General features: G+C 38.4%; 1 protein-coding gene across 2 annotated transcripts in view; it reads left to right on the top strand.

Annotated features, from left to right (window-relative positions):
• PNPLA8 (patatin like phospholipase domain containing 8) overlaps positions 1 to 14245 on the top strand; it is a 70487-nt gene that overhangs the window by 42150 nt on the left and 14092 nt on the right. Inside the window, exon 9 of one of the 2 annotated variants that reach the window (XM_039506450.1) lies at positions 290 to 1158. The exons of the other annotated variant lie outside the window; for it this stretch is intronic. Coding sequence (XP_039362384.1) covers positions 290 to 379 — 90 coding nt within the window. The 3' untranslated portion in view covers positions 380 to 1158. Of the gene's footprint in view, positions 1 to 289; positions 1159 to 14245 lie in introns of those variants that run through there. 2 annotated transcript variants of the gene reach the window in all.

Raw genomic sequence — 14245 nt, 5'->3', positions numbered from 1 at the left:
CTTTTAACTAGTTCAACAGAAATGTATAGTTATTAAAACTTGAATAAGTCAATGTCTTATGTCAACAGCCTGTTCCATTTTAAGGTACTGTTACCTTTTAACTGATTTGTGAGAAAGTAGAAAGAGATGCATACATTCTTTAATAGTTCTCTTCAGTCTTTCTGTGTTGTTTCCTTCCTCCAGTGCTCTCTTTACTGCCAGTCCTGCAGGTCTTCTGATTTTCAAGGGTCTTTTTTATAGCATACAGTTACCGGATACAGGTAGAATGCACTTAAAACTTTTGTTGCAGACAGATATTTTTCTGGCTGTCAGAAAGAGTCATCAGTGGAGATTGAACCTGAGATCTTCAGCGCCGAAAGCACAGGCTTCTACTGCATGAGCTAAAGGAGAAGTTCCATTATGTTTTAACTTTAGTACCCTTGATCACTGCATGAGGGTCAGCTGCAAGAAGAGAACACAGCACATTTTAGCCAACGAGTTATACAGCACTGTCTTTTGAACTTCCTAGTGTGTCATATTTGTGTCTGTTCTTAGGGCCTGATCCTGAAAACTTCTGTACATAGGCCCATCAGCTAATTTTCATCACAGAGAGAGATATCTAAGGAATTTGGCTGTGGAGTAGTCGTCCAAAGAAAGTGGTGGAAGACACTCTTGGCATATTTTAAAATTAAATTGGATGAAACACAAGACTTCAGTGGAGTTATGCCCTGAAGTAAAGATGTGCTTGGTCTCTTAAAATTGTAAGCTCCTCAGAACACTGACTACTTTTTTTTTTTAATTTGTGTCATTTGCAGCACCAAGCACATAATTAGCACTTACATAACATAGTAGGAATATTCTGGACGTCTAATTCAGAGCGTCAGCACTATTGAAGGAATGGGTCTTAACCTGATTCTTGAGAGTAACCATGTGGTACTCTGTAATGTCTTGTTTTATTTGAAATAAAATAGGAATTGAGGGTATCAAATTATGTCAATAGAGTTTCTGAAATGCTGACTTTCTGTTTAAAAAAATGGTATTTGCATTAGTGTATCTATTGTATGGAGTATGTTTTTTAAGCTATATTCAGAGGAAAGACTTATTAGGTGACCCAGCACATCTTCCTACAACAGAGGGATTATTCCTTACTGTGCATTTTGTGTTTTTCCAGTCTTTTAATTTTAAACATGTCAGGTAACATGTCTTTGTTCATATGTTTCTAGCATTAAATGTGTCTAGTAGTTGGGAAAACAATATATTAAATCCTAATAAAGTATGGAATGTTTAAAAATAGTGACTTTACAATTTAAGTATGCTACATTTATAAGCTACTTCAGTCAGATCCTTCCATTTTCTTAATATGTTCTTTTTCCTATGTTTGTTTTGAGGCTGTTTCTTTTTGAGGGTCATATATGTGACTATAACCAGGTACACACTTTTCACCAGTGCTGACTGAGGTTATTATTTTGTAACAGTTTTATTTTTAAAAGAAAAATGGACACATACATCACATTTATTCCCAAGCTGAGCGCTGCTTGAGACCTAGCAGTATGTGACTCTCCCATCTGGCCAAGAAGGACTGGAAAGGGGGCTGCCTTTGCTTTTGGAGGCCTTCCAAGCTGCCCCATAACTGCTTGTTGGGTCGCTGTTAAGCTATGTGAAGCACTTTTCTTCCTCTTCTCATCTTTCCTCCCCCTCTTTTCTTGGGCTGAGGGCACTGTTCACATTTAAACTGCCAGAGCATGTAAGGGGCTTTGCTGTAACCAAGAATCATGTCCATTGTCTACAGTTATCGAAAGCTGCTGATGCCAGACTCAGTACCCTATTCATTCTGTTTTTCCACTCCCATCTTTATTTTTTCCATTCTGGTCCTTTGTGTGGAAAGTCCTCCCAATTCACAAAGTCACCACTCATTCAGATCTTTCAAAAAACCTCACTTCGTTTATTTTAATTATTAGGATACAAGAGATGTGGGATACTCTAAATTATTCCACCTCTGGGTTTCCCATTCTTTCAGTCTAAGCTTTTGGGGGCAGGAACAGTTTTTATTTTTGTATATTGTACAAGGCTGAGCATGTTTCCAGAACTAAACAAACTGTTTCATCTAATGGAAAGAAGATGGTAAACTAACAGAATGGAACTTAGAAGACATTATGTCAGACATCAATCAGTTCATGCAATATACAACTTTATAGAGTTCTTTTAAAACTCTCAAAGCTGCTGTTTCCTATGCATTCCTTTCTTCAAGTTAGTGTAAAGTAATTCTGGTATACAATCAGCTCAGTGCTTGTTTAGTTTGAAACTTCTCCAGCTCAGGCAGGGAGAACTTGATGGTTTATTTCCTCTCTGCTTTCCTAAGGTCAGCTCTCAACATAGCCACTTGCCTACTTACGTTTTGAGAGTTAAAAATCATGGATGACAAATGGCATTGGAGAGCAAGCACCAAGGGAGCTCTATATCTAGATGGGCAGAAGACTTTCCTGTGGAGTTCTGAAGGATGCAGTCAGAGGGAATCAGCCTTCCCATTGCACTCTTCTTGCAAATCTTACTTTGCCAGTGTGTGCAAGGTATATTAGACAAGTGAACTGGTACATGACTTGCCACGGTTGCCTGGACTCTGGTGGAATTTGGGGAAAATCCTAGTGTGCATGCTTTTACTGTGGTGTTGATATCATGGTGATATCTACCTTAGAAATCCCTCAGTTGTACAATATCTGGAACACTCAGTACTCATATTTTCATTACCTACATCCATCAGTCTCATTGACCAAAATACTGCGGAAAAGATTTTTTCCTTTTGATTTTTAATATGGGGAGGAATCATTCCATTTTGTCACCTGGTATTACTTTTTTTATATTACATCTGTTCATTTATCAATTTGATGGGGAAAATTGTGGCTATATTTTAAGAGCTTTGAATACTGTGTACTCTTAAAGACTCAGCTGGAAATGAAATGCATACTAAATTTTATTTTCTTTTTTTACAGAAATTATATAGAATGCTTACATCAAATAAATGATATAGATATATGTTTGCAAAGGGTCTCAGAACCAGGAGGCATTACTTCAATTGGAAGTAATGGCCTGTGTCAAAGGCTTTAATATTTGTAGTGTTATGTCAGAATGATGACACTTTTCTTTTAAAAACGAGTTTTTCAAATGGCTTGGAAAATGTCCTCTCACCACTCAGAATAGCTCATCATCGTGTTGTCTTTTTTCAACAATACTAATTCTCTGTTCACATGAATAGTATATGGAGACATGGTTACAATTTTTACAGTTTAAAAAAATTCTGTAGAGGTCCCTGGAGACCCAGTTAAGGTGTCAAAATGGTTGTTAAAATGTCAGTGAACGTTATATTATAACTGAAACATTATCATGTATGGCTTTTGGCCTTTCAGTTTTTGATAAGGGATTACTTAGGGACAAAATGTTGCATCAGTTTGTTGGTTGGTTGCATCCTTCAGTTGTGCTTGCAAAAAAAGACCTGATTATAAGGTATCAGGATGAATCTAAAAAATATTTATTCTGACATTCCAAATTTTTTTGTAGGTAGTTGGTCTTTCTGTTTCCTCCACTAATGTTGTCTGATATTTGTTGAAACTGAAGTCCTAGCTGGAACTGTATGAAGTATTGGATGACTGAAGCAAGGCCAGGATTGAGATGCATAGGCATAGCGTCATAGGCAATGTTGAACAATGCATTCCTGAACTGTGTCTGAATTTAACCATGGCTATTGGTCTCTCATTAAATTTCCCCCCTCCCCCTCTCACTCTCACACACACACACACTCACTCACTCACTCACTCTATTTCCAGCAAAACACGTACAACATGGCTCGTTGAACTGGTTGTGGTCAAATTTTGGAAAGGCTCAGAAATTTATTATGCTCGTTATTTCTTAAATTTAACTCTTTCAGTACATATGTTGACAGAGTATGGGATTGCTATGTCTCCCAGGCATCAGATGCCTAAATATTTGTTGGATGGAGATCAGCTGCTATAAAGTTTATATAGTTTATATTGCCAAAAAACAACTAGCAATGTTTATATTCGTTCAGTCGTACAGTGCTATCCTGTTACGCCCTAGCAAGTAGGAAAAACAGTGCAGCTGTTGGTAGATGAGAGGAGGAGGATTAATGCTCTTTGTGGTTCAGAAGAGGAACACATTAAACATTCAAAGGGTTTTTATCCTTCTAGCATGCTTCAGCAGTAACCATGAAAGTCTAGGGATACCAAGTCATGATGTCAAGATATGGAAGTTATACTATTATCTATATATAAAAAGAAATCTGATATTAAACTCTAGATATAAAACACCCATGATATGTTAGCATCTCCCAGTCTTCTTGTTACTATTGAATGTATTTTTTCCCCTTCACTTTCCCCTGAAGGGAAAGCAGTTTCTTATATCTCCTCCTTTTTTCTTCAGTATAAAAAACATTCACTGTTTGGGATACTCAGTATTGTCACTTGAGTAGGCAGCATGGTATGTTAAGCAAATTGTCAGTTAAATAATAGAGCAGGCTAAGATTTAACCAAAATTATTATGCACATTTCACTTGTTTGATTTCACAGGAAAAATTAAACTTGGACCATAGGAATAATTAAAAAATAAAGATTTAAAACAGAAATACATCTTCTTTCTTAAGACAAAATATACTCGTTGACACTAAGGGCTTCCCTTCACTAGCAAATTTCTTCAGACTTCCCATCATTGCTCTAATATATTACAACTCCGCTTGTGGGAGCATTAGTGTAGGCAAGCCACTAATGATTTAACCACCATGTCATCTAGACCTGTTCTGGGCAGGGTTAGATAATATGGTAGTTAAATTGTTGTCAGCTAGTCTACATTAGTACTGCTAATAGTGGAATTTCATCTGTGAAAGTGGAATAATGGGAAATGTGAAGAAGAAGGCTAGTGAAGATGCAACCTAAAAAATAATGGAAATATCTTCTGTAATATAGAAAAATATTTTAAATGTTAACGTAATATACTGAAGTGCCTAGAACTTCAAGTGGGCTCTTGATAAAATAATAAAATGAAACAATATCATTCCCAGTTATTTTCCAGACTTTTTTTCTCCTAGTAACTAAAGGCAACAAACCTGCAGAGATACTCAACATTTGCACCAAATAAAGAGGCCCTCAGAAGTGACTTGCTCAGTGAATCCCTACCCCAACTGGTTCTAAACTTTCAGCTTCAAAATTAAACTCCAGACTGCCTCCCATCTTCTAAGGAGACGACTTAGAATGTAGGTCATCTCAGGGTGTGGGGCTTCAGCCCTGATTCCCTAACCCCCCTCCCCCACACACAGACACCCCACTGGGCTAAAGCCCATAGTCTTACCACCCCATTGCAGGGCAGAAGCCCCTAGTCCTACCACCCCGTTGCAGGGCAGAAGCCCTGAGCTCCCCGCTCCCCAGTCTTGTAGGCGGAGAATGGGGGGGGGAGTACATGGGGGACTCTGTGAGCCACACTTCAACAGTAAAAGAGCCATATGTGGCTCACAAGCCACAGTTTGGCCGTGCCTGGGATATACTGTGGTGATGGATGTGCAATAAAGGGTTAGATAGGATGCAGCATAACAGGTATTTATATAATTAAACTAAAAATAAATATTTGGCGTTCTTTGTTTCAAAATTAATTTATCTCTTGTCTCAGTGCAGTTGTTGTCACATGCACTTTCCTCTAGTCCTACTGGAAATTTTCTTTACTGTTTAGGAGAGGAGGAATTTACCTTTATGCACCAAGTATATGGAGGTGTGTAAATTTCTGTTAGGGCTTCTGGGGAGGTTTGAGAATATAGGGTGTTTGGGCAAAGTGGAGAGGAGGTATGTCTTGCTACTATGTTATTGGTGGTTTGTTAATTTTTACTTATTGTGCAGTTGGATATCATCTTTTTGTAGTTGTGAATTTAATTATTGGGGCATTTATAGCTGGTTTATGGTAACTTTTTTGGTATTGCTAGATTAAAATATTTTGTTTAGATTTGTGAATTTGTAGAACTTTATTGATGCAGCTCATCCAGCTAGTTATTCAATACAATGCAAATCTACACAAAACACAAGAGAGCGCTATAATGAAGTTCTAAATCTGAGTCCATTCAGTTGCATCATAAAGGGTTTGTATGATATCCATGCCATTGTGGAACGGGAGAGTAAAGAGTCATGTTCCTTTTCTACCAGGACTTCCACAAAATATCAGCCTTCAGTACTGGTTCAGTTAGGGAGCCATCTAACCAGTCTAGACAACTGTAGAGTTGCACTCTTAAATGCTACATGCTATAAGAATGCTAAAAGAATCAAGTGTATCAGAGACAGTCTCTCCAGCACTATCAAACCAGCTGGAGATGAAAGGTGAAAAACACTTCCCCTTTCCAAACAGAATTTAAGCCAGTGTTTCTAACAAAGGTGCTGGAAGCACAGAAGGAAGCATATGATGTGGACTTGTGGTTTTTATTGCTAGTAAAAGCCAGAGGAGAATACTTAGAGCCACTGTTGACAGCTGTTCCCTCAAGGAAGGTTTATTTCCATCATCTCTATAACATGCATCAATCTGTCTCATGGTCAAGAAACAATCATTTAATTCCACCAAGCATGTCAACTACTCTTCAGTCACTAATCTTTCTCCCTCCTGTGGTAAATTAATTTAGGTTGGTGGTGAGCAAACTCTAGCAGCTCATCACTACCACCAACATACTAGACACCTTCCAGTCTGTTTCAGGTCTTCATTTAGCAAGGACAGCCCTAGCTGCACTGTCAAGTGATCTCAGTACTATGGACGGAGACTATTGGTGAATGGGAGAGTTTCTAGTAGGGTTCCGTGGGAATTGGTACTAGTCCCAACATTTTTCAACATTTTTATCAATTATCTGGAAGTAAATATAATATTGCTGCTGATAAAATTTTCAGATGACATAAAGATTGGCAGAGTAGTAAATAATGATAAGGACAGATAGGACAGCCATACAGAGTAATCTGGATCCCTTGGTCAGCTGGGCCAATTCAAACAAAATGTGTTTTGATACTGCCAAATGCAAAGTTATACATCTAGAAAGAAGGAATGCAGACCCTACCTATAGAATGGGGTGTTGGATTCTGGAAAGCATTGACACTGAAAAGGATCTTCCCTGTGTATACAGCATTTATTAGACTGATACTGGACTACTGTGACCAGTTCTGGTGTCCACATTTTTTAAAGTATGTTGAAAAATCCCAAAAGAGCCACAAAATTTATTCAAGGGCTGGAAAAATGCCTTAATGCGAGACTTACAGAATTCAGTCTGTTTACTTTATCAAAAAGAAGATTGAGAGGTGACTTGATCACAGTGTATAAGTCTCTTTATGTGGAGAAAATACTGGGTACTAAATTGGGTGTTAGGTTTTAAATCTAGCAGAGAAAGGCTTACCAAGAACCAATGACTGGAAGCTGAAGCCAGACAAATTAAAATTGAGCACGGATTTTTAACAGAGAGGGTGATTAACCACTAAAACAAATTTCCAAAGGAAGTGGTGGATTTGCCATGTCTTGAAGTTTTTAAATCAAGACTACATGCCTTTCTGAAATATCTGTTTTAGCCAAACACAATTTATAGGGCTCTAAACAAATGAAAAGTAGGTGGAAATTTAATGTCCTGTGATATATAGGAGATTGCACCAGGTGGTCTAGTAGTCCCTTCTTTTCTTCAACTCCATAAATGTAAGGTCAAGCATTTTTATAAGAATTTAACCCTTACAACATCCCGATGAAGCAGGCAAGTCGTATGTTGTATATCACAGTACAGTAGAACTCCCCAATTCTGCACACACTGATTTTATGAACAGCCAGTTACATGAACTATTTTTACCCCACAGGAAAAAAAACCCATATCCCTCATCTATGTTCACACATATGTTTTTGGGTAGTGAGCAGAGGTCAATCACGCTCTATGTGGGTATATTTACCTTCCCAAGCTCGGGTGAAGGCACCTTGGTATCAGATGACTCCTGCTTTGAAAAGGTAGTGTGTGAGCATCATTGTGCTCTTTGGTGTTCTCTTTCATGATGGCCAGGAAACACTATACCGGGGTAGGCAACCTATGGCACGCGTGCCAAGGGCGGCACGCAAGCTGATTTTCAGTGGAACTCTCACTGCCCTGGTCCTGGCCACCGATCCAGGGCCTCTGCATTTTAATTTAATTTTAAATGAAGCTTCTTAAACATTTTAAAAAACCTTATTTACTTTATATACAACAATAGTTTAGTTATATATTATAGACTTATAGAAAGAGACCTTATAAAAACATTAAAATGTATTACTGGCACGTAGAACCTTAAATTAGAGTGAATAAATGAAGACTCTGCACACCACTTCTGAAAGGTTGCCGACACCTGCACTATACATTTTGTTACCCTTTTTTATGTGCATTGTCACTGAATGATTCATAAGTTAACTTATGCACAGTACTGACTAGTTTTGAGATGTGAAATTTTTATAAACTTTTCATTTTAATGAACTCAATCTCCAATTAAGAACATAAGAATGGCCGTACCGGGTCAGACCAAAGGTCCATCTAGCCCAGTATCTGTCTACCGACAGTGGCCAATACCAGGTGCCCCAGAGGGAGTGAACCTAACAGGCAATGATCAAGTGATCTCTCTCCTGCCATCCATCTCCATCCTCTGACGAACAGAGGCTAGGGACACCATTCTTACCCATCCTGGCTAATAGCCATTTATGGACTTAGCCACCATGAATTTATCCAGTTCCCTTTTAAACATTGTTATAGTCCTAGCCTTCACAACCTCCTCAGGTAAGGAGTTCCACAAGTTGACTGTGCGCTGCATGAAGAAGAACTTCCTTTTATTTGTTTTAAACCTGCTGCCTATCAATTTCATTTGGTGACCCCTAGTTGTATTGTGTATTGTTTGGTGATGTGTGCTCCTGGTCATTAAACCGTGTACAGACTTCAATTTATATATATATATATATATATATATATATACACACACACACTATGTTTTATATGAAACATCTCACAGTATATTTTATGACCAGTCATTGTTCTTAAACATCCTAGTCAATATTTAGCAAATGTGCATCAGTAAGATATCTGAATATTTTCTCAATATCTCATATGCAGCCACTAATTCAGCAGTAACTACCAACCAGATGACCATTTCTTGCTGATTAATGAGAGGCTGAGAGGAGTTGATAGCTCAAGATAATCAGCCCATTAACCCCAGCACATCATTAATCCCAAAGAAATGCCCTGAACAAACATTGCTATTTTAAAAAAAAAAGTTTTTTTCAAATGTTTTAACTTCTAATAGCAATAGCATTCATATGCCTAGTTAAGAATTTGTAGAGTAACATTTGTGTGTGACATCCATAGATGTTTGTTCATTAGTGTGTTACAGTATCAGCCAATATTCATGAGAAAATGGTTTTCAAGACAGGATTTATTATATGGGACAGTATATCATTATAGTAAAAGAACCAATTTTTATCTGAATAGAATTATTTACATTTTTAATGTCACTATAACAATTATCCTAAGTATGAGTGTGTGAGTTGGAAAGGACTTTCAAACTTTAGTTATATAGAGTTAATTCATATTCATAAGACCTTTTATTTGTATTTTGAGTGCAATATTGATTAATCATACTTTCCTTAAATACATAGTATATACGTGAAATTTCAAAAGTTTCAGAAATTCTGTTACTGCTATATTGTGAAACTTAGTTTGTTACTGTCTGCAGAGTTTTCTTCTCAATCGAAGGCAAAATTAAGAGGAGACATTATCTCATCCAGCATAAAGTAATCCTGTCTTTGTTCATAATGCAGCTTGTGTGCCATTTACATCCATTTTGTATGATGTTTAAAAGTCAGACTAGATAGCAAAGGAGGCTTTTTATAACAGAATTATTTTTGCAACAAGATAAATACATTCAAAAAAATTTTTTTTAAATGGTTCCTTAGCCAGTTCTAGTGGCACTAATGTGTTCCATTAAGCAGCCAGATTACAGCAATCACTTCTCAAAGCTCTATTTAGCATTTTTTTTTCTGGTATTAAACTTTTTAAAATAATAAATTGAACGAAAATCATAGTTTGGTTAATATTATGATGGGTCTTTTACTTATCAATTTACATGGCTACATTTGAGAGCAATTTGAAGGAGGATCTTTGTCTTTCTGGATGGTAAAATTTATTCTTAAAATAATGGATGCATTTGGTCTGTGGAAGGAGAGTATTTGTTATCCATCATCAATTAATTCCCCATTTTAGAATACAGCAACACAGAGCATACATTATAAATGAATCTGGTGACCTGAGGGCATCTCTATTGTGTAGCAAAAGTGTGTATTCTTTTCAAATAAACTGTGAATTAAATTCTTCATTTATATGATAAGGGTTACCTTTAGGCCACTAGATCAATTTGCTATAAAACATACATTTTATTAAGATTAAAAACTACTTTTCCCCCTTCCCCTCTCCAAATGTAACTTTTAAAATGGAATAGTCCTAACATTAAAATGAAAATATAAGTAGTTAGTTCCAAAGCCTTATGAAAATTTGTACGTGGAGTTTCTGGTTTTAAGATGAAAATATCACGACCCCTGACCACCCACCACCATCAAAGCAAAAGTGAGGCAATTCTAGCCCTCCATTATTTAGTGTGTGTAATTTCCATTTTCCCTACTTTTGAAAATAGCTTATGGAGGCGACTGACAGTCCCTAAGGATTTCATATGCCCGCTGGGGAGCTCATATTCGGTAGCACTTCCAAAGTGGTTAAGCTTTGGTATTTTTTTTATTAAACAAAACATTTTTAAAACTGATTTTTATTCTTCTAGAGCATAGTTCACCTAAAATTATACACCGCAAATTAGAAGTTCCTCACACACCTTCAGATTGAATAGGTAAGAATAATCAGCCTGATGACAATTAGATTGTTTAATGCACTTACATCAGAAGTACTGTATGTTCCTATTGGGTATAATTCAGGGATTAGTTTATGGTATTATTGGATTTAGTTTATTAGACTCCTTTTATATGTAAAAGAAAAATCTTGAATTCGAGCATATCTTTGAAAAAAATAGGATTTAGCAGACCAGTAATAATTTCCTGAACAAATATAAGGGCTAGATTGACAAACAGATTTAAGCACCTAACTGGCTTTCTAGGTAACTAAATCCAATATTTAGGCACCACTGACATTCACAAAACCACACCCAGCTGTTGCCTAACCCTGTAGGGCAGTGGTCCCCAACCTTTTCGTCTGGCGGGTGCCAGACGAAGGACCACTGCGGCGGTGGAGCACCCGCTGAAAATTGGGAGCGACGCCTCTCGATGACATCACTTGTCGGCGGCAAGCGTCATCATCAAGAGGCGTCCCCGCCAAAATGCCGCGAAATTTGGCGGCATTTCGGCAGGTGCTCTTCCAGGGTCCAGGACGCAGGCGCATTAAGATGCATGGCGCCTGCGGGCACCGCGTTGGGGACCACTGCTGTAGACAGTTAAATTTCCCCTGGTGGGCATATCAAAAATACCTAAATCCCAATACCACTGAGATATTCAGCACACTAGTTCACACCTCAGCCCTAGCAGCATTCTCAAACTGGACATTTTCTCTCTCTGTGTCACCTGCAGGACCCAATCCATTAAGCATGCTCAGATTATGCCAAATCTGCACAGAAAATAGCCGAGGGAGGGGAGTGTGTCCTAACCACCAGGCTACTGGGAGTTCAGGGGTTGGGTCTCTCTCTCTCAATCTCTTCTGTTAGAGCTGTTCCAATTTGTAAAAATAATATTTCTTGGAACAGGGACATAAATCTGCCTCTCCCACCTGCGAGGTGAATGCCATAACCACTGGGCTGTAGAGTCAGTCTCTCACCTTCTCTGCGTCTCTGCCCAAACCATAAATATTGCATATAGTAAAAGATGCTGCATAAATTTTGTCTCTAGGCTTGGTCCTGTCTTCTGGTCTAAGGATGTCCACTGCTAGTTATGCAAGCACATTAACTGAATGTACAATATACTTGGCAGTGTACACTCACTTATTGGACACTAGGATAGAGTTTTTAATCTATTTAATTTTTTTAGAAAGTAGCCCATTTTAACAATGTAGAAGCTTTTCATATGCCTCAACCCAAGAACAAGCCTTAACTTTGATCTCTGTTAATTATGTTGATTTTAGGTTTAGACTTGAAAAATACTTTTGAGAAGTCCTTTCAAACTCTTGCCTTTGGCTACAATAGTCTTGTATTAGCTCTGTCTCCACTTTTTCACAAATATAATGAAGGTAAACAACAGAGCAAGTCTGTAAAAGTGAACTAGAAATGCAAAGCATGTCTGCACAAGCAGTGAAGTGAAATGGTTACTATGGAGCCAACAGACTCAGCTCCCAAATATCAGACTTGGCTTTACCAAGTCATATATAATGGTAAAATATTTTTTTTCACAGAGCTTAACAGAATTATAGTGAATCTGTGCAGATACAGGGTGCCATAGAAAATTTCAAGGCACAATCTGAGTTTGACGAATTTAAGAAATATGATGACTGGCTATGAACATACAAACAAACAGCTGGCTGCCAACAGTGAAGTATGACGCAATTAAACTGTAATTAACTTTCTGTTGTTTAGTACAATATATAATATTGTAATGTATTTTGATTTGATCCTTACTGATTATTTATATACTCTAAGACCAGGATTATTCAAGTGCAGTTTGTGACCTTCAAGGGAAGAGAAGACCTCCCGTGAGGTCAACAGTACTTGCTCTGTGCCCCTGAGTTTCTAGTGGGGGGCATAAAATTGCTGTGACTGGGGAAGGGGGGGGAAGGATAGGAGGGGGAGCAAGGAGATTTAGGTGGGGGGGTTAGCAGGGAGAGCAGCCATCTCCACCCTGGAAAGGGGCATCCCAGCAATTCCTATTGCCATTCCTATGGCAGTTCCTTGGCAGCTGGTGCCCTTTGGTGGCTGGCATCCTGTGCTGTGATGCCCCACTGCCTGGGTGGCCTGTCCTCCACCCCAACAGCTGGCACATGTGCTTCTGCCCATCTCCTGGTTAGGTGCCTCTGCAGGGACTAGTGGTGGCTAGAAGGCAGTGAGCGGAGAGCTGTTCCTAGTGACCAGCCCAATCCTCGTGCACTGTGGTGGCTGCTCCAGTCTCTCCTCTGCGAGATATTGTGGTGGTGGAAAACACTGGGGGGCAAGGGGACATCCATCAGCTGCCACCCTGCAGTATTTCCATTGTGGGGATGCTAGCCTTCTTCCCACCCCATTCCTGTTCCACTGCTTCTGGTTTCTAGCATGTGTGAGATTTCCCTATGACTTTAGAAGTCTGTGTCTGCCTCCTTTATAATACGTATCCATCCTTGCCACAGTTGACTTCCATATCCTAATTTTAATTCTTTACCTTTGAAACCAATAGTCAGCTGGTTAGTGGGGGTTTTTTTGGGGGGGGGGCGGGGGAGGAATTGTTTTTTTCATTTTGGTTTTGTTTGGTTTTTAACTTAATCCAAAGGATGCGCCCACAAAAAATACCTATCCTTACTGCTGCAAATTAGTATTTTGCAGGATGGTCACAAGAAATAATTTCCTGGGCTACTTTAAATTACAAGAAAATCTGTTGGGGTTTTTTGTTCTTTTAGCTCTGCAAGAGTCTGAGCCCCTCAAATCTGCATCAGTAAAACTGAAGAGAGGAATGTCCCACAACTATTAGTTAATCTGTTTTGTAACGTGGAGAGAAGGTGTGAATTTTGGGGGGTGGGGGGCAAAATGAGGTTAAGAAATTTGAGAACCACTGCTTCAAAGGCCTGGTCCTGAGAAAGACAGGGTGCACGCAAACCCCATCAACTTCAAATATTTTAATTTGACATGTACACATCAATGAGAAATGCCTAAAATTACCCCTTGTGTGCTGGACTTCAATGGGACTCAGTATCTTTCAGGATCTGTATATGTTGAATTGTGTGTATTTTCTATCTCACTTTATGTAAAAGCTTGTACATTTATGTGTATACTGTAAATTTGGAGGAGCTTTTAAAAACTTGACCATCTCCTTCCAAAAGAATAAATAGGGCAAAACTGCAAATGGCTGCATTTAGAATCTCACCCATTTGATTTCCCACACCCTATTTATTGCATCGTATTTGCTTTTTCGTTATAACGCACATATCAGTTCCTTTGGCAGTATCAAGCTGTAACTGTGAGTTCTAGTGCTTTAGAAGTAAAATTCTTATCTTTCCCGCAGTCTTGAAATTACTATTCTAACC

Source organism: Mauremys reevesii, linkage group 1 (genome assembly GCF_016161935.1).
Source record: "Mauremys reevesii isolate NIE-2019 linkage group 1, ASM1616193v1, whole genome shotgun sequence".
NCBI lineage: Eukaryota > Metazoa > Chordata > Testudines > Geoemydidae > Mauremys > Mauremys reevesii.
This window is presented reverse-complemented; position numbering and strand designations above follow the sequence as displayed.